The sequence below is a fragment of the Podarcis tiliguerta genome (assembly GCF_965153285.1).
Source record: "Podarcis tiliguerta genome assembly, chromosome: 11".
Taxonomy (NCBI): Eukaryota; Metazoa; Chordata; class Lepidosauria; order Squamata; family Lacertidae; genus Podarcis; species Podarcis tiliguerta.
This window is the reverse complement of record NC_139544.1, coordinates 41,463,340-41,487,935: the sequence shown is the minus strand read 5'-3', so window position 1 is coordinate 41,487,935 and position 24,596 is coordinate 41,463,340. Positions and strand designations below refer to the sequence as shown.

Genomic DNA, 24,596 nt, shown 5'->3' with positions numbered 1-24,596 from the left:
CTTGTAACCCATGTAACGCACCACGTGTAACCAATCAGCAGCAAGCACATACGAGGCAATGCTGTAATATTCAATAAAAGGGACTCTCCGAGACTTGGTCGAGGAGATGCCTCCCAGATGACACCCACGACTCGTCTGTCGTTTATTTCAACCCAACATAAAATGGTATCAGATGTTTAAAATGAACATCAATAAGGCTTTAAAAACAGTAGATACACTACCAAAATATAGATAAAATTGACAGATCTTAAAAGCAACTATATGTAATAAAACTACATGTCTGGATAGTAAAGGTAAAGGGACCCCTGACCATTAGGTCCAGTCGCGGATGACTCTGGGGTTGTGGCACTCATCTCACTCTATAGGCTAAGGGAGCCGGCGTTTGTCCGCAGACAGCTTCTGTGTCATGTGGCCAGCATGACTAAGCTGCTTCTGGCAAACCAGAGCAGCACACGGAAATGCTGTTTACCTTCCCGCCGGAGCGGTACCTATTTATCTACTTGCACTTGACATGCTTTCGAACTACTGGTTGGGAGGAGCAAGGACCGTGCAACCAGAGCTCACCCCGTCAACAGATCTTAAAAGCAAATATATGTAATAAAACTATGTGTCTGGATAGGTTTGCCTAAAACAAAATAAACGAAAAAGTTTTCTAGCCGGTGTCAAAAATACTAAGGTGACTTCCTCATATCAATAGGCAGGGAGTTCCAGAGGTCAGATACTTCCACAATAAAAGATCAATTTCTCACAAATGTGGAACTGACATTATGGTCTACTCATTTATCACAGTAATATTACAGGTTATAAGCTCCTTTCCACAGAAGTCGTCTGTGGAAGTCCGTTATCTCTCAAGCCTTTTTTTGACTCAGCAGGAAGCAATTGCCTACCCAAAACATTCCACTAGGTTCAATAGTCGTCACCCAGTTTTACACAGCAACCTCAGGTATGATAGGAAATATCAGTAAAGCACTCCTGAGAACACAGGGTAAGCCTGTCTCTCATTCCCTCCCCAATTCATTGGTCATGTTGGTTCATTAAATGACACAAACTTTTCTTGCCTTGAAATGACCGACACGTTTCTGAGGTCACATTGTGGGTGTTTCAGTTTCAAAATGAACATCCATAAAGAGAAAGAAGAAGAAAACCTCACTGTGTATATATACCAGATACTTTGATGTGGGGGAACACAAAGCAGCAACGATGGGTGTTTTCTTTGACTTGTGGTTCTTCAGTGCCGTTTTTCTCCTAGGGATTCCAAGAGGTAAGTGTCCCATTATATGAGAGAGAGAGAGAGATTGTAATGCAATCAATTGGTTAAGCAAAGAAATCTTGTTTTTGTTCAATCATTAGCTTAAAATATATTAGTTGTAGTAGTATTAATTGGATTTCTTACACACCCTTCATCATCAGGTCCCAGGGTGGGTTGCAACAATTTAAAAATGCAGTATTAAAATCATTTAAAGCAACTGGCAATTGATTTACAATATGTGTGCTCCTTTCAGTATTTACAAAGTAAGGGAACCTGCATACCAGTTTGGTCCAGTTGAAGTTGAAAGGTGAGCCTGATACTGTACCTTTTTGGCTGAGCTGTATCACAGACCTCATTTGGCAGCGTTTACTGCTGGGGAAATGCTATCCTTCCCTCTGAGAGCAATGCTGCTCTGTCAAATGCCTCATGTGTGATGGCTATGTAAATGGCTTCAGCTCCCACTGTATTGTGTCTCTAATCAGAAGGGTGAACAGAAGCGCAGCACCTTCCCCATCCCCAGCAGCTAGTATTTAGAATCATAGAATTGTAGAATTGTAGAGTTAGAAGGGACCGCAGGGGTCATCTAGTCCAACCCCCCTGAAATGCAGGAATCTTTCCCCGCCAGGTGGGGCTTGAACCCACAACCCTGAGATTAAGAGCCTTGTACTCTTACCAACTGATCTATCCCGGTCAGCTCGTATTACTGCCTCTGATCACACTCTGCTCATAAAGGCACTGTATAATGAGTAGGGGGTGCTGCTTGGGGAGAGTCCAAAGGGCCAGATTTGGAGGGCTGAGTTTCACCCCCTGGGCCTGAGACTTGCCACCCCTGATCTAACAATTGGCACCACCCTCAGCTTCTGCTGAGCACAAAGCGAGCACCCAGTAATCTCTGCCTCTCTGTATGCACCTGTCTTCATCCTTTGCAGGAGGTCAGCACAAGGAGTGATCCATCAAGCCCACCAGTCACTTACGGCAGCTCACCAAAGGCACGCTAAGCCTGTTTTAATACTGCCTGGAATTGCAGAAACAGGAGGCAGGTTGTCAATCACCTGGTTGGGCCACCAGAATAACATGGCCAGGGAGCACTTTTCAGTTTGATGGGCCATCAGTTACACAGGCTTCCTGGAGTGAATTACATTCTTTTCCTTCATTACTCATTTTCCTCTATTATTTTTTCTTCTATTATTATTATTATTACGGCAGTGTATGCCACCCATTGTGATTATTAGCATGACTAACACCACCACCCCTTTCTCAGATCAATGTGCAGATATAATTGGAGGGAAAGAATCGAAACCACACTCAAGACCTTATATGGCCTTAATCAAGGGAAGACAGATCTGTGGAGGAACGTTGATCAAACCCAACTGGGTGTTAACAGCAGCCCATTGTCTGTAAGTTTCAAGAAATGTTTCTGTTTCTGTTTTTGGTGGTGGTGGTTCACAAACTTAATACTGCCCGTGTAGGGATGCTAGCAGATTTGCAATTACCAGCTTAATATCAGAGCACAGCTATCCTTTGGGTGTTGCACATATCTCTAAATCTTGCAATACAGTTCTTGGCTCAAGAAAACCTAGGAAAATGCATATAAAAATGAATATTGAAGGTTAAAATGGGTATAAAAATGCATGTTTCGTAATAAAATACATTGGGGAGCAGATTGGGGTAGAGTGTATTAAATTGTTTATTTTGTGCAAAGTAAGTTCAAAAAGGTAAAATTTTGTGTGGTTTTTAATAAAAATGCATATTGATGCAGAAAAGGAATGGATTTGTAAATGAACATACTGTATGTGAAACTGACATACGCTAGTGAACTTTGGACTTCCTTTAACTTATCCATATTCTTTATCTTCTTAGGGAGAAAACTCCCACAGTTGTCCTTGGAGCTCATTCATTTGATGAACATGAGGATACCCAGCAGAAATTTAGGGTTGCTAGACAAATTGCTCACCCATGCTATGATGAGACGACAAAAGAACATGACCTTATGCTTCTACAGGTATAGCTCCAAATGGCACATACATCTAATATAGGTGCTAAGGGAAGCTACCATGTTGTGTCTTTTCCCTGAGGAGTGTTGGGAGTTTGCTGACAGTGACACCCACTGATGGCATCATGATAGGTGGACTCCTCACAGCTGCTGCAAAAGGCGCACACTTGGCCAAGCATGATCTCTGAACTGAGCCAGGGTTGGACTAGACGTCCTTCCAATTCTATGAAATTCTATGATAGTGATATGCCGGTTGCCTTGGCAACGGGGTAACACTGGTGGAGTGAAGTTAAAGACGTAAGGTAGAGAAAAGGAATCATAAAGATTGAGCATAACAGCGCCATTGTCTGGGTGATAGGAAATGCTCCCCCTCCCAAACATAAGCCTGGATGTTCAGAGAGATGGGGAGAGGGTTGGGTAAGCTGTTAAGCCTGCTGAGATCTACTTAGATGCCCAGGAGGCAGAATCTAGGGAGGTTTTCTGGCTAACCTGCCACACTGATTTTAATGGGAGTAGAACATGACTAATTTCCTCTGATCCAATTAGCAGGGGGTGGCTGTAAGGGAAGATCTGGCAGCATCCAGAGGGGGTTATGGTAGGATTCAGTAATAGGAAGCCAGGAGGGGCCATATCTCCCCCCAGTGAAGAACATTAGTTCACTCTCCAATTGCACAAGAGAGTGAGGCATATACAAGGTGCTGTTGTTGGCATCTGACTGTCACAAGAGACCATGGAGCGCACCTGGTATAGTGACTTATTTATGACCATGGGACTAACACAAGGGTGGGAAACCTCTGACCCTCCAGATTTTGCTGAACTATAACTCCCATCAGCCCTAGAAAGCCTGGCCAAAGGCAAGGAATGATGGAAGTTGTAGTTCAGCAACATCTGGAGGACCAAGTTGTCCACACCCAGATTAGCGAGCAGTTCTTTGGAATTGGGGTTGGTCCATTTTCTTCCTCAACGTGATTTTGAGGAGGGCCCCATAAAATTAGCCGCTGACTAGAGAGTTAGTGGAATCAGTATTTTTAGGAAGACCCTGAAGATTTCCCCCACTCTCCCTTACATTACCTGATGTAAACTAAGCTACCGATATGATGTTCTGAATTGCTGATAGCATCCTGAGTTTATCATGGGCTGCTTGGTTATATCAAAAGTGAAGTCTGGCTGGTGTTCTTTGTTACTGCACAGAACACTGTGAAAACTTCCTTTTTTTAAAAAGTGTATTTATAAATTCATTAAACTTTAACTTATTTAACCCACTGTTGCTCACAAAATACAGTGGTGTGGAATGTTTCAAATTGAAGATCAGCACATTTTTAGCAGTTTTGTTAGTGAGGTAGGTTAGGCTGAGACGCGGGTGGCGCTGTGGGTTAAAGCCTCAGCACCTAGGGATTGCCGATCGAAAGGTCGGCAGTTCGAATCCCTGCGGCGGAGTGCGCCCCCGTTGTTCGGTCCCAGCGTCTGCCAACCTAGCAGTTCGAAAGCACCCCTGGGTGCAAGTAGATAAATAGGGACCGCTTACTAGCGGGAAGGTAAACGGCGTTTCCGTGTGCGGCTCTGGCTCGCCAGAGCAGCGTTGTCACGCTGGCCACGTGACCCGGAAGTGTCTTCGGACAGCGCTGGCCCCCGGCCTCTTTGAGTGAGATGGGCGCACAACCCTAGAGTCTTTCAAGACTGGCCCGTACGGGCAGGGGTACCTTTACCTTTTACCTAGGTTAGGCTGAGTAACGGTGACTGACCCAGCAAAGAGTTTCATGGCTGAATGGAGTGTCAAACCTGGCTCTCCCTTGTCTTAATCTGACACACTAACCACTACACCACACTGCCTGCTAATAATAAGTGTTGGTTTTCCCTACACACACCCACACCCCGCTCTCTCTTCCATCTCTTTTAAGCTTAATGGAACAGCAAAGATTAACAAAGCTGTGAGAACCATTAAGCTTACCAAAAAGGGCGATGATCTCAAGGCAGGAACCAAGTGTCAAGTAGCTGGATGGGGAATTACTCAAAACAGACAGAAGAAGCCATCTGATACCCTGCATGAAGTTGACGTCACCGTCATTGACAGAAAAAAATGCAATGATGGCTATAATCCTGCTGTTGTGACAATGACTATGGTGTGCGCTGGAGACAAGAAGGGAGGAAAGGATGCGTGTGTGGTAAGCTTGTTTATTCACCATTTCTGTCCTCAAATATGAACTCTCTTGTGACTGACACCTTGTTCAGTAGTGTAATACAGTGGTGCCTTGCAAGACTAAAAGAATCCGTTCCGCGAGTCTCTTCGTCTTGCGGTTTTTTCGTCTTGCGAAGCAAGCCCATTAGCGGATTAGCGCTATTAGCAGTTTAAGGGCTATTAACGGCTATTAAAGGCTTAAGGGATTAGCAGATTAGCTGCTAAAAGGCTATTAGCAGCTTAGTGCTTTAGAAAAAGGGGTTGGGGAGCGGAAAAAAACCTCAAAAATCGCAAGACATTTTCGTCTTGCGAAGCAAGCCCATAGGGAAATTCGTCTTGCGAAGCGCCTCTGAAAACGGAAAACCCTTTCGTCTTGTAGGTTTTCCGTCTTGCGAGGCATTCGTCTTGCGGGGCACCACTGTACACATAAGGAGGAATAATTCAAACAAGTTGTAGCTCTGTTTATTCAAGACTTTTAAATACAGTCTCACCAGAGTGGTGCATGCTCTGGTTATCTCCCGCTTGGACTACTGACATGCGCTCCATGTGGGGCTACCTTTGAAGGTGACCCGGAAACTGCAATTAATCCAGAATGCGGCAGCTAGACTGGTGACTGGGAGTGGCCGCCGGGACCACATAACACCGGTCCTGAGAGCTCTGCATTGGTTCCCAGTACGTTTCCAAGCACAATTCAAAGTGTTGATGCTGACCTTTAAAGCCCTAAACAGCCTGGGTCCTGTATACCTGAAGGAGCGTCTCCACCCCCATTGTTCTGCCCGGACACTGAGGTCCAGTGCCGAGGGCCTTCTGGCGGTTCCTTCGCTGCGAAAAGCCAAGTTACAGGGAACCAGGAGGAGAGCCTTCTCGGTAGTGGCACCCACCCTGTGGAACGCCCTCCCTTCAGATGTGAAGGAAATAAGCAGTTATCCTATCTTTAAAAGACATCTGAAGGCAGCCCTCTTTAGGGAAGTTTTTAATATTTAATGCTGTACAGTGGTACCTCGCAAGACGAATGCCTCGGAAGACGAAAAACTCGCAAGATGAAAGAGTTTTTCATTTTCTGAGTTGCTTCGCAAGATGGATTTCCCTATGGGCTTGCTTCGCAAGACGAAATGTCTTGCGCCTTTTTTTTTAAACCGCCAATGCATTCCTACGGGAAACTGTCAATACACAGTGGTGCCTCGCAAGACGAAAAAACTCGTAGAACGAAAAAACTCGCAGAACGAATTAATTTCGTCTTGCGAGGCACCACTGTATTGTTCTTAACATTTGATTGGGAGCTGCCCAGAGTGGCTGGGGAGACTGAGCCAGATGAGCGGGGTATAAATAATAAATTATTATTATTTATTATTATTATTATTATTATTATTATTATTATTATTATTATTATTAAAATAGCCCAATGAAGATTAGGGTGAAAACAGCAGTTTAGAGAGAAACAGCAATTATTTTGTAGTGCTTTTCCTGCCCTTAAAAACAACAGGCCTGGGCAAGGTCTGAGAAAAATGTTTCTGCAGAGTTTCAGCATAAACTAAAGCCAATGCCTAATCAGACCTTGATTTTGTTACAGCTATGATGGGCACCTGATTAGCTACCATCACACACAAATAAACACACAAGTCTGCTTAGTAGTGGTAAGGTGTGGGGGGAGGAAGATGCAGGAGGGTACCAGGGTGAGGGAGCGATTTATGTGCAGGAGGGTTGCAGGGAGGAAGTGTGGACTTGGCGCAAAGGTGAAAATAGGGTTGCAGAGAGAAGTGGTTTCAGAAATGGGGTTGAGGAGGTGAAAAGCAAGCTGGGGTGGAAAGGGGGTTAATATGGGGGAAGGTAGGGGACGGTTAGCGGAGCAAGCAGGTGCACACACACAGGTGTGTTTGTGTGTATGTTGTACATTATCGTACTGATTTAATACTATGTCATTTTTAAACTTGTTGAAAAATATTTCAAAATATGTACTCACATTGAACCGGTAAACAGGTAGCTATGTTCAGAAATTATACAGTTAACCATATTTTTAATTATATTTAAAAAAATATTTTTTGACTTTCATCATGGTAGCATGTGGAAGAATCTTTTGGCTTCTTTTCAGGCTACAGATTTGTGTTTACTGCACATATTTGAGATCTTTTTCATACATTTATAATTATTTATAATACAGTGGTACCTCGGGTTGCATACGCTTCAGGTTACATAGGCTTCAGGTTACAGACTCCGCTAACCCAGAAATAGTGCTTCAGGTTAAGAACTTTGCTTCAGGATGAGAACAGAAATCGTGCTCTGGCGGCGCAGCGGCAGCAGGAGGCCCCATTAGCTAAAGTGGTGCTTCAGGTTAAGAACAGTTTCAGGTTAAGAACAGACCTCCGGAACGAATTAAGTACTTAACCCGAGGTACCACTGTAATGATACTAATTATTACTACATATATATATATATATATATATATATATATATAAAATTTGTTCATTGCCTTTCACAAGAAGTCTCAAAGCAACTTGCAAAATATTTAAAGTCTGTGCATGTTTTCTCAGAAGTCCCAGTAATTTAGGGTTGCCATACATCCGGAATTTCCCAGACATAGCCAGGATCTGGCCGTGAGAAACAATGTTCCGACGGAAATGTCCAAGAAAATCCATACGTACAGAAGTGTAAATTTTGGCAAATTTCCTTTAAAATAGCTCAAAAACTTCTTTTTTTGAGATTTTGCAAAGTAAAGCTCAACTTTGGCTAAATAAATAAATAAATAAATCTCTTTTTGAAATATGGCAACCCGACACTAAGTTCCATGGAGTTTACTCCCAAGTAGGTAGGTATAGAATTGCTGAAACCCTAAGCACACTTCATAGGTGCCAACTCCCTGGGGCCCTGGGTGCCTGAGCACCCACAAAATTCCCCATGAAGGGGCCAGGCACCCACAAATTTCAGTGCTAGGGCCATGCATGTTGCATGGCACCTATGGCCCCGGGCACCCACAGTTGCAGAGCCAAGCTGGCACACTTCCTACACTTCCCACACAGGGAATATAGGACTTGCCGATCAGAAGGTCGGTGGTTCGAATCCCTGCGACGGGGTGAGCTCCCGTTGCTCGGTCCCTGCTCCTGCCAACCTAGCAGTTCGAAAGCACGTCAAAGTGCAAGTAGATAAATAGGTATCGCTCCGGCGGGAAGGTAAACGGCGTTTCCATGCACTGCTCTGGTTCGCCAGAAGCGGCTCAGTCATGCTGGCCACATGACCCGGAAGCTACGCCGGCTCCCTCTGCCAATAAAGCAAGATGAGCGCCGCAACCCCAGAGTCGGTCACGACTGGACCTAATGGTCAGGGGTCCCTTTACCTTTTTATAGTGGGAATATAGTGGGAGAACAGTTGAAGGACTGTCCTGTAGGGAAATCATGAAATGCAGGTGTTTAATTTTTCAAACTCTCCTTTTACTATCTTTTTGAGAGTGTGAGCAAAGAAAGAAATGAATCAGCAACGGGTAATAGTCTTGTCAAGGCTCTCTCTTCTTTTTCCCACCAGGGTGACTCGGGTGGTCCTTTGATATGTAACGGGGAACAAAAAGCCATTGTATCCTTTGGTGGAAAATCAGCATGTGGTGATAAACGTCAACCTGGCGTCTATACTCTTCTCACAAAGAAGCATATCTCCTGGATACAAAATACGATTGGAGGCAACCTATAGATGGTTGGTTTGATTTTGTGATTCTCTCACCAAATACTCGTTGATCTGGCTTTAATAAAATCAAATGTAAACAACAACAAAAAACCCTTGCTAGCTGCTTTACTTCATGGGTATGTCGCTCATGTCATTCATACACCCACGGGGTGTATGGGATGTTATAGGAGGGGTAGTATCTCTGGTGGAGAACATGTTGTGCTGCTTTTGGATAGTTTGTCCACCTTTGGTCCCCCTCCCTGCACTCAACACTCACCTGCACCTCCTAGAAGCTCTCAGCATGTGAGAGTGGGCAGACCCCAAGAATGGCTTCCACTGGCTGGCTAAACCAGGTGAGGGTAGCTGATGGATCTCAAACCCTCGCTGAGCTAGTGACCTTCCCTGCATGCAAACACAGGCTCTGGCAGATTGAACGGACGAGACCTATAGTGGTCTAGAGGGAAGTGAGGTGCAGATGGGGCTTGTCTGCCTGGGCAGGTAGCCCATCTGGGAGAGGGAAAACTCTGTTCCTAAACCTGCACTGCCTTGCAGGATATTTTCAGGAGAAGAAAACGCTAAGGTGGAGGTTTTCAATCTTTTTGAGACCACGGCTCCCTTGACCAACTACATTCTTCCTGCAGCAGCCCTGTGGGGCTCAGAGTCCAGTATGTCACCCCTTGCCTGCAGAGCTGGCAGCCTCTCACCCTATTTTGAACACCCTCCCTTGTGGAGGGTTCCCTCAGTCTCTTCTCCCCTCTCCTTGGGAGTCCTCTGGGCAGCCGCTGCTGCCGCCCCCTGGTATCTGAGCTGCCTCCTCCCACTGCCCCACAAGGGTGTGTGACTTGTCTGTCCATTCCCAAAAGCAAGGGCTGGAGGACTGGTGGCTAGGCTCCCTCGCCTGCTTGCTTACTCCGAGGCCACCTGGCAACCAGCACCCCACTACCTAGACCCAGAGGCACCATCTGCCCAGGGAGCTTGTAGCTGCAACAAACAGCTATGCAAGCCTTTGGGAGGCAGAGATGCAAGAGGACATGAAAGGAGGGAGGGAAGGAAAGAGGGACAGAGGCCAGTGTTGTCCATGGCACCCCTGGTCATCATTCAGGGCACCTCAGGGTACCCTGAGGGCACTGGTACACTGGTTGAAAACCAGTGGGCTAAGGAGTAAGCCCTACATAAATCCGGCATCCCTAAGACGGTTGGATAGCACCTTATATGCCTCATTCTGGCAACTCCTGCAGCCAAGCTGGTCCCATTTGTATTGCTCTGGTTTCCTTTGGACCACATCAGCAAGGCCAAGAGGGCCCCTGGAAATTTGGGCAGCCCAGGGCCTCCATACACACTGCCAAACTTGAAACCTGGTCACTTCAGTGGCGTAGCGTGGGGGGTGCAGGGGGGGCCGGCCACACCGGGCGCAACATCTGGGGGGGGCGCGCTCGCACTCGCAGCTCTCTGCCCCTACCTGGCTCACTCACTCTCTTTCACTGCAGTGCTGGCTGTGCAAATCCGATCCGAGCCGCCGGGTCGCCGCCCACTGTGGAGGGGGGGTGCCAGGCGTGCGGTGCGGTGCGGTGCGGTGCGGAGAGAGAGCGAGGGACTACCTGGGGGAAGGACAGTGCAGCGGGGGGCGCAAATTACTTGCCTTGCCCCGGGTTAGGGGGCGCAAATTACTTGCCTTGCCCCGGGTGCTGACAACCCACGCTACGCCACTGGGTCACTTAGGTGCTGCTAACACAGCTGTTCAATTTCACTCCCGGAGGCAGACTCCATTCTCTCGAGACAGACAGATGCCAGCATGCCATTCACCCCTGTCATGGCCCGTTTTGTACTAGGACCATCTCTCAATTAAGAAAATTTGAAGGATGTGAAATTCACATGCAGCAGAATGAGGTAGGGATGCAACGGCAGAGTTCTGAGGTACTAGACTGCAATGAATCATTTCAGGCGGCCCCAAGAGGAGTCGGAGGAAGAGCTGCCAGCCATTGAAGCCATGCGGCCGCTGTGTTCGGTTCAGCCCCCAGCTCCTCCCAGTATTCTGACGTCACACGCAAGACCTTGCCCCATTGCTCCTGAAAGCTAGTGCCTCTGATACGATCAATACTCTGCAAGCAGAGAAGCAGCACAAGAGGGAGCAGATTTGACTAGTGTTAAGTTGTGGGTGAACATATCAGACGACACAGTGATTCTTCAAACAGCTCTTGTTTATTCACAGGCCAGAACAGAACTGAACTGAAGGGTTCAGTCAGCCTGCTTATATAGAGCTCCACTAGAACGCAACAGTAACCATTTTCTGTAACTATCCAATCACTGAACGTCACTTTCGATCCCTTATTTGTATATGTGGACGTGAACTATCTACAGTATCCCCCTGCTGGCCCAGAGTGAGAACTTCAGTACATAACACCTAGAATCTTTCATAATGTGCCTGTGGGTTTACTTGCAGAGGAAGAACATTCAGAAACAGCATTTTAAAATGACACAGCCCACTTTGCCTACCACCTCAGGGTGCACCCTTTTTGAGCTGCATGTGTGAACCAGGCCACAGAGATCTAGCAGGGTTGTGGGCCAGGTGTCATACTTCACAGAGGGCCACCCTCCATTTGGAGGACTGTCGTCTCCATGTCTGGTTGAAAGTGCCATAAGATTGCAGAGCGGGTGAGGCCTAGAAGTGGCATGCCCACAGTGAGCCCCATTTAAATTATAGTAGGGTGGCGCTGTGGGTAAAACCTCAGCGTCTAGGACTTGCTGATCGCTAGGTCGGCGGTTCGAATCCCCGCGGTGGGGTGCGCTCCCGTTGCTCGGTCCCAGCGCCTGCCAACCTAGCAGTTCGAAAGCACACCCGGGTGCAAGTAGATAAATAGGGACCGCTTACTAGCGGGAAGCGCTGGCTCCCGGCCTCTAGAGTGAGATGAGCGCACAACCCTAGAGTCTGTCAAGACTGGCCCGTACGGGCAGGGGTACCTTTACCTTTTACCTTTAATAAATTCTAAAGTTTCATCTATTCAATACATAAAAATCAGCATGTGAGCAAACTGTTGCCATACGTTGTTTTCTTTTGGGGGATGATACTTTTTTTTGGCAAGGCATAGCTTGTCAGCCTAGAGTTCTAGTGGAGGTCTAATTGTCTCACTGAGAGAGCAGAACTTACACTCTCAGTTCATTGCTCCATCCAACTGATGTCTGGCCTTATGTTCTGGCTGATCCTGCCACATATGAGACACAATCTGTATAATGATCTCTGGCAGGTGAGCAGCCTGATAAGCAACGAAGGCTCTCTGTCAGTTTTATACAAGTTTATTTAAAGGAAAGACACATCCAGAGCATGGAGTTCTGCCTGCTCTCATTAATCTTAGTTGCTCAGTCTGACTCATCGTTCCTCCCCCAACAGGAAGAACGCCAAAATCCCACCTTTCGTCTCCATCCCTTCCATTGCTCTCGGAGCTTCTCTAATCTCCTTGTTTTAGGACTGTAGGGCTGAGCTACCTCTTCCTCAGAAGACTCAGCCTCTGACACCGTCTTATCTGCTGGTTGCCTGGCAACGCCTTGGCTGACTTCCAACTTTCCCCCCCCTTGGGAGCTAGCCGCTTCTTCCCTGGAGAGGAGGGGCCCTGGGCTGTTCCCTCTAAAATCAAACAGACAGCTCTCATCTACAGAGTCAGCCTCTTCCTCACTCAGCTCAGTTTCCGAGACTGACTCTCCCGGTGTGCTCTGGGGGCCACATTCCTGACAATCTGCATTTTAATGACCATTTAAAACAGCTTTTCTCAACCTGTGGGTCCCCAGATGTTGTTGGACTACAACTCCCATCACCCATAGCTAGCAAGGCCAGGGATGATGGGAGTTGAAGTCCAACAACATCTGGGGACCCACAAGTTGAGAACCACTGATTTTAAAGGTTTTTATATATCAGTGACAGCAACTTTCATGCACATAACAGAAACTGAATCCGGAACTTCTTGTTTCTTTGTAATTTATGAATTCAACATTGAAGGGTGTGTTTTTTTACACCTGCTTTAAATTAAAACCACAGGGGACTCTGAGGATAACCAACTTCTCTATGCTGTGCTATGCTCTGGCCATGGCTGAGACCACATCACAGAGCATTAAAAAGCCCTGTAACATGGAACAAAAGCAGGTTATCTCTGAGCTGTGGGAAGAGGTGGTAGCAAGTCCATTCAGGGGCATAGAGTTGGGGTGCCAGAGGGGCCATTGCCCTGGGCGCAGATTCTTGAGGGGGCGCAAAACAGGCACCCCCAAGACAGCACCCACAGCACAATGATGCCTGGTGCTCCTCTCCTGGTGTCAGCCCAGAGAGTGCACTGGGCCATGCCACTCTGGAGTCACCGGTGTGGGGGCACCTGGTTTGCACCCGCCAAGTGTTCCCTGCCCACCTGGGCTCCCCTCTGCGCAGGTGGGCAGGGAAAGGGTTTGGCAGTGCTCCCCAGTCTTCCTTGCATAATTATCTGTTCTTGATACCCAACTAAGGCTATCCACAGAAACACAATTTATTATCCCAAAACCGTTTCAGACCACCTCACTAGGAGGTGTAAGCATTTATACTATTTCCTACAATATTCTGGAATACACCTGTCCCATTTTACAGCTGGAGGTCGCTGAGACAGATTGATTTTGGCTAGTTATCTGTCAGAGCATGCTTGTCAGAGAATGATGCGCTATTATCTCATCATACAACAATCACTGGAGGAACAGAATGGTGATGTCATAATCATGCTAGCTATTGGTAGGTGTTTTCTTCAGTCTGGCCAGAATTGTAGTTTTCATCCAACTTTAAAGTACTTTTTCCTGAAAACTGCAACAGCTATAGCAATGATTATTCTCTCTCTCTCTCTTTGTACCTCTTAGCTGAATAACTGTTGATATACATACTGAGATCCCCAGACTCTCTCCGATGTCTATAAACAACACCTCTCTAGAAAGCCCAGAGGCTTCACTGTGGGTGTTTCAAATTTCTGGGCTTATAAAAGGATGCCCTTGAGACGACAAAATGAAATCTCACTTCCTTCCTATGCTCAATACATATTAGACATCTCATTGTGGGGGGCCACAAACAATGTGGCGTGTCTTTGTTTTGTGCTTTTCCATTACCATTTTCCTCCTCAAAATTCAGAGAGGTAAGTCAGTGTTGCAATATCTGTATATCAGTGGTGTAGCGTGGGGGTGCAGGGGGGGCCGGCCGCACCGGGCGCAACATCTGGGGGGGGTGCGCTCGCACTCGCAGCTCTCTGCCCCTACCTGGCTCACTCACTCTTTCTCACTGCAGTGCTGGCTGTGCAAATCCGATCCGAGCCGCCGGGTCGCCGCCCACTGTGGAGGGGAGGGTGCCAGGCGTGCGGTGTGGTGCGGAGAGAGAGCGAGGGACTATCTGGGGGAGGGACAGTGCAGCGGAGGGGGGGCGCAAATTACTTGCCTTGTCCCAGGTGCTGACAACCCACGCTACACCACTGCTGTATATGTCTCCTGCACACCCCACTTCTTCTCCTCCTGTATATGTAGAGCATGGTGTATATAGAACGACCACATGGCCAAAAAGTAATTTGGTGCAAGTTTTTCCCTGCTAGCCTAATTGTCTTGGTGGTCGGCAGGACAGAGGAGAGAGGCTGTGGGCCAGGGCGGGGTGTATTAAAACATTCTTAGAGCTGTGTGGAATTCTGAACTAAACTAGCCACTGTGCCAAAGAAACAGAATATGTTAAGTACATCTAAAGATGGACCCATCTGTCAATTTCAGTTTCACTCAGGCTGCAGGCACACCATACAAATTTAAAGCACATTCCCCTCCTCACAGACTCCTGGGAACTGGAGGGTGAGAGTTATTTTGTGGTGAGGAATGTGGTTTTATTTTTTTTTTATTTATATTGATATAAATATGTATATGCTGCTCTTCATAAATAATATCAGAGCAGTTTGTATAACAAAAAAACCCCAAGACCATCCCCCAAAAAATTCACATCTGAGGCAGACCAGAAAATGGCACCCCCTGCTGGCCAGGGAAGAAGAGGTAAGTGAAGATCTACATTGAGAACAAGGCAAGGAATCAAATCAACCTTATCTAATGGTTGAAAGGGGTATCAAAGTGCATCAAAGGGGGGGAAGGGCCTGCTTTGAAATCATACCAAACGGGTGCAGAGTCCAGGATACCCCAGAGGACAGTCCCCACCATTTCCTCCCTAGGGGTAGGATGAGACCAGCAGCAGCCAAGAGGTGGAATGGGGGAATTTAAAAATATGAAATGTTTACAGAATTTCTCTATTCTTGCCCACACACCCATAACTCATGAACTGGCCTGCAGCACGTTGCATTTACTTACTTACTTACCGTATTTTTCGCTCTATAAGACGCACTTTCCCCCTCCTAAAAAGTAAGGGGAAATGTGTGTGTGTCTTATGGAGCGAATGCAGGCTGCGCAGCTTTCGCTGAAGCCAGGAGAGCAAGAGGGATTGGTGCGCATTGATCCCTCTTGCTCTCCTGGCTTCGCTTCGCTGGAGAGGCGCTGCACAGCTTTTCCTCTCTGCACAGCACCCCTTCAGCGAAGCAGCAGGAGAAACGGAGTCCCTTCCGTTTCTCCTCCCGCTTTGCTGGAGAGGCACTGAGCAGAGAGGGAGAGAATATTTTTTTTCTTGTTCTCCTCCTCTAAAACTAGGTGTGTCTTATGGTCGGGTGCGTCTTATAGAGCGAAAAATACGGTATTTCATAAAACATATATACCACTTGATTGTAAGAGGGGAAAACCTCAAAGCTGTTTACAAATCCAACCTGATTAGTAAATGACTTATGTCCTACAGGTCAACCTCAAGATATAGTTGAATGGATAGAAGAAGGTCACCCTTTAGGATCATATATGGTTGCACTCATCAAAGGAAATAGCGTGTCCTGTGGAGGAACTTTGATCAAACAGAACTGGGTGTTAACAGCAGCCCATTGTTTTCCGTAAGTTTGGAGAAATACTGATGCTTTGTAGAAACCTCTTCCTGGCATCAATTCTCAAGGACCTTTTCAAGTCAGGTAGCAATATTTGCTTCATAACATCCATTGCTTACAGCAGCTGCTTGTAAATTCAAGAAGGGTAAGAGAACAAGGATATCCAACTGTGGGCTTGAAATGTGGATAAGAGCCAGATACTAGCTGCTTAGAACATGGGTAGGCAATTTAAGGCCAAGGGGCCGGATCCGGCCCAATCGCCTTCTAAATCCGGCCCGTGGACAGTCCAGGAATCAGCATGTTTTTACATGAGTAGAATGTGTCCTTTTATTTAAAATGCACCTCTGGGTTATTTGTGGGTATCAAAAATGTATGCAGAAATGAACTGGGTGGTGACAACTGACAGGGCAAAGGTCATTAGTTAAATTGGCTGCTGCATGTGTGGCTGCTCATGGAGAAGATCAGTTCCATTCTGGTTCCGTTCTCTCCAGAGATGCTTGGCTGGTACACTCTGGACAGTTGGAAAACTCCCCAGAGCAGTGTGAGTTGGTGGGGAGAAGAGAGATAATTCAATCGGGCAAGCAGAAATGGAACAATTTCCTTCATGCTACGTTGGTTTGCACCTTTAGTATGGAATTTCCATTTTTATTCACTCATTTTTCACAGGCAACCAGAAGACGCTGTTCTCCAGTCATTGTCAACATGTCTGCATCTGTATTGGAATTGTTTTAAAGATGTTTTCATTGTTTTATCGCTTCTTGTTTTCTGCCCTGGGCTCCTTTGGGAGGAAGGACAAGATACAAATTAAGCAAATAAATGTATTTTCCACAAATCCAACTTTTTCCAGAAGAATGGAAGAGTAGCATGGTCTCCACAGGTGTAGAAGTCCTTCATGATACTCTTCTGTCTTTTTAAAAACAGTGGGATTCTGACATGGGCAGTGACCTGTCAAACAAGTCAACCTTTCACAGCTTAGCACACACTTGCCAGAAGCTTTCTGCCAGCCGCCATTTTATAACATTAGTTTTTTTCATCAATCTTTTAATTAGCGCTGAAACCCCTTTCTGACTACAAAAGAGTGGTCACAAATTAGAATGGGCAAGGTGATAAAATGGCAGCTGCTGCAGAGTTAATACTGAATATGTGATGAGCTTCAAATGACTGCTCACCCGCAGTCAGAGCTCAAGCAAAATATATACATATATGGATAAAGAAGAGTGTGCAAATGCAAACACTCAGAATGGTGGAAATCAAATATCAGTGTGGTGAATTTATCAGTGGCTCATCTTTTCAGGGATGAAGAAACATACATGATTTTTGGAGCTTATTCACGAACTAAAATGGAGCACGGAAAACACAAGGCTAACATTACCAAAACATTTTCTTACCCAGGATTTAATCCAAAGACATTTGAAAATGACATTATGCTTTTGCAGGTAAGTCAATTTTATGTAAGTGCTATTGCCGTTTTAAACTGAATGTGTGTGTGTGTGTGTGTGTGTGTTTATATATGCAATTGTTTTATGTGTTCATTTAACAAAATTTACAAGCAGCTTGATTGTAATAAAACCTCAAAAGCATTTTACAGTTATTTAAACTTCTATATATGTAGCTGATATATATCTATATCTTCTTCTTTGGTGATCACTCGTAGCCGAGTAAGATTGTCTTCCATAAACACGGTTTTATATATATATATAATTATATATATAAAATTATATATAAAATTGTTTCAGGATGCCTCGTGGAGAGCGATTCATAAAGGAAATATTATGATTAATAATTAATAATAATATGCTAGAAGGAAGCCTAAGGTAGATTGCATGAAAATCTGTGGCCGCTTCTTGTCTATAAAAAAGGTAAAGGTACCCCTGCCCATACGGGCCAGTCTTGACAGACTCTAGGGTTGTGCGCCCATCTCACTTAAGAGGCTAGGGGCCAGCGCTGTCTGGAGACACTTCTGGGTCACGTGCCCAGTGTGACAAAGCCGCATCTGGCGAGCCAGCGCAGCACACAGAAACGCCGTTTACCTTCCCGCCAGTAAGCGGTCCCTATTTATCTACTTGCCCCCGGGGGTGCTTTCGAACTGCTAGGTTGGCAGGCGCTGGGACCAAGCAACGGGAGCGCACCCCGCCGCGGGGATTTGAACCGCCGACCTTTCGATTGGTAAGCCCTAGGCACTGAGGCTTTTACCCACAGTGCCACCCGCATCCCTTCTTGTCTATAGATTCCAACTATTGATCCTTTTTATGATTCTTTCAGTTTCAGTCAGGAAAAGGCCACCCTCCACCTGTAAAAACCATTCCACTTACCCACACATATGATGACATCAAGGGTGGAACTCAGTGTGTCGTAATTGGGTGGGGAACAATTAATAGAAGAAGCGGATTTGATACACTGCATGGAGCCAACGTCACCATCATTAGCAGAAAGGTCTGCAATGACAAGCACCACTATAATTCTCAACCTCCTCTGACAATGAATATGCTGTGTGCTGGTGAAAAGAAAGGCGGCGGGGACAGGTGTATGGTAAGAGAGACTTTGTTTCTTTCAGCTAATTCTGCATTCATGCAAACGTAAAATTACAGCTGCTTGCCCCCCCCCTCCAAAAAATGAAGAAATTTTTGCCTTTCAACTGATCGGCTGAGGAATCAGTTAAATTGTTTTTTTTACCAAATATTCAATAAGAAACAATAAGAAACCTGAGGCATTGAATGAAGTACAGCCACCTGATTCGTTTTTAGAAGGAATGTTCACATTTAACACTTCTTTTTTAGAAATAAATAAATAAATACTGTACTGTACTGTAGTAAGATACCAGAAGTCGCTTAAGACGGAATGAAACGGCCTCAACATGCAATTAAAACCAATTAATCACCACTTAGAAACTTCTGTAATCAATCAGTCTATAAATCAGTTTAAGTAAAATGAAATGAAATGGCCCTCACTTATTAAGAATTGAGCCTCTGCAGGTTTATGAAGTAAAACTTTAGCTGCTTAAAGTTTTGATTACACTGAAGAAGGCATGAAGCTTTTGGTGAAGATTTGAGTTCATAATCTTAACTATGCTTAGTGTTTTATCCAGTATGACTTGGGGAATCAAGCTATAGCTGTGTAGTTTTATTTATTTTAACCCGATTTGCTAGGCAAAATCCTTCCTCGGTTGAAGTCATTATTAAAATGTAGCGTGTTAACTTAGGGACTGAGGACCAATCTGGATTAATGCTGCTTGATGTTATTATTGTATTAGCATCATCATCAACAACAATAATAATTATTATTATTAGTCTGGTGTCAGTAGCAGGTAATCATTCTGGGGCTCATAGGCTGTGCCATCTGCCTCTGCCTGCCATAGACTGTATTGTGCTGCATTGCAGTCACTGTTTTAATTAAAACATTTTGTTAAAATGAATAATTGCAGAACTGAATTTGTTGTTGGAATATTATGACCATAGGGAGGTATATAGATCAGCTTCTGCTTAATGGTAACATCCAATCTCTTCTTTCCTTTCTTTTCCTCAGGGTGACTCTGGTAGTCCTTTAATATGCCATGGGGAACAAACTGGAATCCTCTCATTTGTTAGAAAATGTGAAAGTCACCGATACCCTGGCGTCTATGCTCGACTCACACCCAACCACCTCTCCTGGATAGACACAGTCATGAACAATGGCACTAGCTGATCACATGATTTTATGATACTCATTTTTGATACATATTGATGAAGCTTTTCTTTGTTTGCTTGTGATTCACTTTATGCTCATCTTATTTGTTAGGTTGTGGGCGAACATACCAGACGACACAGTGATTCTTCAAACAGCTCTTGTTTATTCAAAGGCCAGAACAGAACTGAACTGAGGAGCTCAGTCAGCCTGCTTATATAGAGCTCCAGAACAACGTAAATGTTGCAACTTTCTAAAACTACCCAATCACTGAACGTCACTTTCGATCCTTCATTTGCATAACTATCTACAGTATCCCCCTGCTGGCCCAGGGTGAGAACTTCAGTACATAACATTATTCATCTCTGTAGCTGAATTATAACACCCATTTAACAGATGGGAAGCAGATACCTCAGCACCCAAGACCAGCTTTGGGATCTAAATGCTGACCTGTGATCTGAACTCCCGCTTCTAAAATCTAGTTCCAATATTCAGTCTACTGTCGGTATAATTAGGGTTTTTTCTTGCCTCTGGCCCAGAGAATTTCACCATCCACATACAACCTATTGCCTTGAACTTGAAGTCAAATTAGCAGCCTAAATCCTAAGCCTGATTGCATCAACAACAAAAAGCATTCAGCCGCAGTCATGGGAAGCAAACTTGCTGCCTGATTTGAATGAATGGGAGTTGTGCCTTTGATGTCATCCACATGTTCAAGCTCATTGTTTGCAGAATCAAAAGGAGGGTTTGCTTATCCTCCTTCACCCACTGCACTCCTAACCTGACTACTGTAAACATATGAAATTCATAAGGGGCAAATCAGAGAAGCAAAAGTTGGTACTTACTGTGGTAAGTTTCTTCTCTGTAAGGAAGACGGGGGTCCTGGGTGGGTTGTTACCGCCCTAGCACTTCAGAGGGTCACAGTTTAAATGACTTCTTGTACAGTGGTACCTCGGGTTACATACACTTTAGGTTACATACGCTTCAGGTTACAGACTCCGCTAACCCAGAAATATTGCTTCAGGTTAAGAACTTTGCTTCAGGATGAGAACAGAAATTGTGCTCCGGCGGCACGACAGCAGCAGGTGGCCCCATTAGCTAAAGTGGTGCTTCAGGTTAAGAACAGTTTCAGGTTAAGAACGGACCTCCGGAACAAATTAAGTACTTAACCCGAGGTGCCACTGTATTAGAATGGTATGCCTCTAGGTGAACCATATTTATATCTCTAGTATCTCTGGAAACAAGCTTGTCAAAATGTTATAGACTATTGTTGTTTTCCAAAACTGAGCCCTGCTTTGACCTTCAGTGAGTGTCAACTAAGGGACTGGCTCTTCAGAACTTCTTTGCTGTTAAGTCAACATGCAATGGGATGGGGAAAGTGGGACGAGGCACAAACACTGCCTCCCATTGCCATCATCTTTGGCCTCCATGAGTTGGAGGGCAAACATCTGAAGTGGGGAGCCACTGTACTCATGAAGTGCCCCACATGTTTTAGAACCCTGGAAAATGCTTTGCGGCAAACATTTAAATATGTGAAATATTACGGGATGCCATGGTGGATGGAGATAAAAGACTGACATTTTCTAATCCACCATGTGTAACAGGGTCTAATTTGCCAAAAGTACAATACATTTATTGACCACCATATATTGATATGGGATTGCTATAATGATTTGTGACAGAAACATCCACTATGGTTTAGCCCTAAGGCAAGGGGAGGGACTTGTGGCCAGATATGATGGACTCCAACTCTCATCAGACTCAGCCAGCTTGGCCAATGGCCAGTAATTATGGGAGTTGTAGTACAGCAACATCTGGAAGCTTGCAGGTTCCCCACCCTTGCTGTAAGTCAATTTCTAGCCAGAGTGTTGGGCTTGACAAAAGAAGTGAATAGTTCAGGTGCTGGCATTTCCTCAATAGGAGCTAATAGGCAGGAGATACAGAGGTCTCCTTGGACTAGGCAAGAAATTAGAGCTTGGGGGTAGATAGGATACCTCTCTGCCACATTTACACACAAAGAGAGCTAAAGATAATGTAAGAAGGGCACCGCAATTATGTTGTAGTGAATTGAGCAGGATGGAAGGTGAGATACAGGGGGCAAATTTTGGCCTCGCATAGGGCGCTGCTGAAATTTGAAAGACCAAAATCAGCCTCTGATTTGGGTTGTCAGAGAACTGCCATCGGAGCGGGAGGCGGAGAGGAGGCTCCCGGACGATGGTGGAGAGGGTCCCAGTAGAAGGAGGGATAGCCCATCCGCTGGGGAAGGTAATCAGCGTAACACCAGTGGGAAAGGGGAGGAGATGGAGGAATTGGAGAGGTGGCTCCAGGACTCTTCGCAGGAGACCAGCGGAGAGGGTACGAGTACTCCGTTGCCCACACCCACCTTGCGCAGAAAACTTTCGCGCAGGCAACGGGGGAGGAGACTGGGCATCAAACAGCTTCTATGCTGGAAGCGGTTTAAGAAACGCCCACTGACGGATTCTGCCAGCGACTGAGGCAGCCACGGAACTTGAGGCTGTCCTGACAGAAAGGGTTCAACCATGCAACCTAGCCAGGAGTAAAGGCAACTTACGCACAAGCAATCCCTAGAACCATTACATGGGTGTTCACCTATACTGAGCAAAATTAGTGCTTTTTGCTTCAAGGGGCGTTGTGATGTCCTCATGCAGCCAAAGCTGATTGATTATGTGGCACCATCATAAAGCCAATTCAGAGCAAGGACATTGCCCTCACTCTGAAGTAGCCCCATGATGTCAATTGTGTGGCCAAATCTGATTTCCTGCATGGCATATTTATATCCAGTAGCAGATGGTGTGGTGGGACTGTGCCACTTATCAAACATCCTTCTGGCCTAGTTGCTGCTGCATAATGGGACTGAGAGGGGAAGAGGCAAGATGGTGTAGTGAAAACACACCTGCAGGAAACAACAGATTAACTTCACTGTCACGTTTGCACCACACTGACTTTGCCACCGCCTCACCCCTCCATGCATGACTCGTGAAGAAACTCAACCAAATTGGGGGAAAATAACAGATCACAGTTTTCATTTCACATAGATCTGTAGATAACAAGTTTCCACTGCATTTGAGTTCACCAGAAACCAAACTAGAAAACGAAACTAACATTGAGAGTCACTGTGTGAGTTAACAGTATGTGGACTCAAATAAACACAAATGGAAAAATCAAAGTCTTTATTAGCAGCAAATACCATGATTAAGGCAATACTTTCCCCAGGTCCCTAATATTGGGAACTGCCACTGACCTGTGAATGCCCAGTTCACATGATACGCTTCTTGAGGCTAATGTGAAACTCATGTAGTGGCATGAAGGGAATTTTATATGAGAACTTAACTTTCGACTTAAACACATATTCCTCACTGGTATGCTTTTTCAGGAATCTCCCAGCCACAGGCCTGCTTTGTCTTGAAAGCCAGGCTCACCAGAAGCCGCTTGATTCTCCCTTGGACGCAGCCTTCCTGAAACCCTTAATACAGGCAGCAGGAAGAGACTACTGGCTTCCGGTCTGCTCCCAGATCCAGCAAAAGCTCTTTGGTAGCTCCGTCAGTAGACCATGAGACGCTTAATCTCAGAGTTGTGGGTTCGAGCCCCATGTTGAAATGGAGTCTCCAGGCTGACTAGAATCCAGAACAGGAGCACTCCACACTGCAACATTTTGTTGCAGATGCCATATTCCCTTGAGAAAAACAGTACAGATTTGCTTAATGCTTGTAAATTCTGTATTATAATCCGAGAAGAAGGTGGAGAAAAGGACAGCCCTTGGTTTTTAAGTCCCATTTGATTTCTGTTGAAGTTACTTTTGAGTAAAATATATGTTGAACTGCAGCCCAACAGTCCTCCTCTAGATGCAAGAACCTGTAACTGAACTATTGTAAGCATAGCTGAGGGCTACCAAAAGCTTTTCAACCATGGATTCTAGTCTTTTAACCAGCACCATAACTTGTAACACAGGACAAACTTTGCTGATTCGTTTTTTAAAAACTGACTTGGTATTTGTCGGGTCATCCCCTAAAGACTGGGAGACTCACCTCTTTAAAACACTGCAACAGCAAGGGAGGATATAATCCTGTGCCTCTCACTCTGTTGTTTCAGTAGTCCCTTCATCCCATCTCCTCTCCCAGAAGTGGTGCCAGGACTTTAGGGCCCCACTCTGCAAACTGACCACAAGGGCTCACAATAATAAACATTACCATCTAACAACAGGGCCCTATCAGACCACATCTTAGCATCTGGGGGCGGCAGGATAAAACCAGAGCCTAAAATTATTTAACTGCCCTACTGACTCCAACTACAATGGGGGCAAAGCTACAGCGCTGATGGCAACAGCAGACAGAAGAGGGTGGCAAGAGGAGGGTCAGTAAGGGCAGAAGGCTGGGTGGTTGCATCCTCTCTCAGTGCCTCAGAGCTTATGAAGGGACAGGCACCGCTTTTGGAAGAAGAAGACCCAGCAAGAACAGTGCTCAGGCAGTTTGGTGTGTACGAGAGTAGGGGCAGTAAACCTAGTCCTGGGGACCAAATACCAGGGCCAGCCACCCATGAGGTGAGGTGAGGTGACAGCGGCAGCTGATCCCAATGTAGATTTTTATTCAGAGCCAGCCCACCCATAAGATCAAGTGAGTCAACCGCCTCAGGCGTCAAAATCCACAGGGGCAGCTGTTCCCAACGTAGATCTTTCTTCCTCTCTTACTCCTGATATAGATCTTCCCTCATCCTTTCTTCTTCAGCAGGGAAGGAGGCACCATTTTGGGGTCTGCCTCAGGAGCCAAGATGTCTAAGGCCAGCCCTGCCTCCAACCCTCTACATCTGGGCTATTAGGACCCTCCCTAGGCCGTGTCTGTTATGTACTGAAGTTTTCACCCTAGGCCAGCAGGGGGATACTGTAGATAGTTTTCACCCAGGTCCACATATGCAAATAAT

At 45.7% G+C, this 24,596-nt stretch overlaps 2 protein-coding genes across 3 annotated transcripts; both read left to right on the top strand.

Moving 5' to 3' along the window:
- Window positions 1-1,021: 1,021 nt before the first annotated feature.
- On the top strand, window positions 1,022-9,177 carry LOC310659530 (granzyme A-like). Its single transcript, XM_083403212.1, has 5 exons — window positions 1,022-1,261; window positions 2,511-2,646; window positions 3,110-3,251; window positions 5,141-5,404; window positions 8,932-9,177. Exons 1-5 carry the CDS (start codon window positions 1,201-1,203, stop codon window positions 9,091-9,093), a joined length of 765 nt encoding a protein of 254 aa, XP_083259338.1. The 5' UTR covers window positions 1,022-1,200; the 3' UTR covers window positions 9,094-9,177.
- Window positions 9,178-13,808: 4,631 nt separating this feature from the next.
- Window positions 13,809-19,750, top strand: LOC310660227 (granzyme A-like). Of its 2 annotated transcripts, XM_083404536.1 has the most exons (6): window positions 13,809-14,195; window positions 15,866-16,010; window positions 17,296-17,437; window positions 18,264-18,530; window positions 19,524-19,684; window positions 19,733-19,750. In XM_083404536.1, exons 1-5 carry the CDS (start codon window positions 14,135-14,137, stop codon window positions 19,680-19,682), a joined length of 774 nt encoding a protein of 257 aa, XP_083260662.1. In that variant the 5' UTR covers window positions 13,809-14,134; the 3' UTR covers window positions 19,683-19,684; window positions 19,733-19,750. The 2 variants fall into 2 exon arrangements, with proteins under 2 accessions (XP_083260662.1, XP_083260663.1); XM_083404537.1 differs by lacking the exon at window positions 19,733-19,750 and having other exon boundaries at window positions 19,524-19,730.
- The last annotated feature ends 4,846 nt before the right edge of the window (window positions 19,751-24,596 follow it).

Bases quoted from the DNA above. Each gene is read 5' to 3' on its own strand.
- LOC310660227 (XM_083404536.1), top strand. From the start codon at position 14,135: ATGTGGCGTGTCTTTGTTTTGTGCTTTTCCATTACCATTTTCCTCCTC. The intron at 14,196-15,865 runs GTAAGTCAGTGT...TATGTCCTACAG, and splicing joins CCTCCTCAAAATTCAGAGAG to GTCAACCTCAAGATATAGTT. The intron at 18,531-19,523 runs GTAAGAGAGACT...TCTTTTCCTCAG, and splicing joins GCGGCGGGGACAGGTGTATG to GGTGACTCTGGTAGTCCTTT.
- LOC310659530 (XM_083403212.1), top strand. From the start codon at position 1,201: ATGGGTGTTTTCTTTGACTTGTGGTTCTTCAGTGCCGTTTTTCTCCTA. The intron at 1,262-2,510 runs GTAAGTGTCCCA...CCCCTTTCTCAG, and splicing joins TCTCCTAGGGATTCCAAGAG to ATCAATGTGCAGATATAATT. The intron at 5,405-8,931 runs GTAAGCTTGTTT...TTTTCCCACCAG, and splicing joins GAGGAAAGGATGCGTGTGTG to GGTGACTCGGGTGGTCCTTT.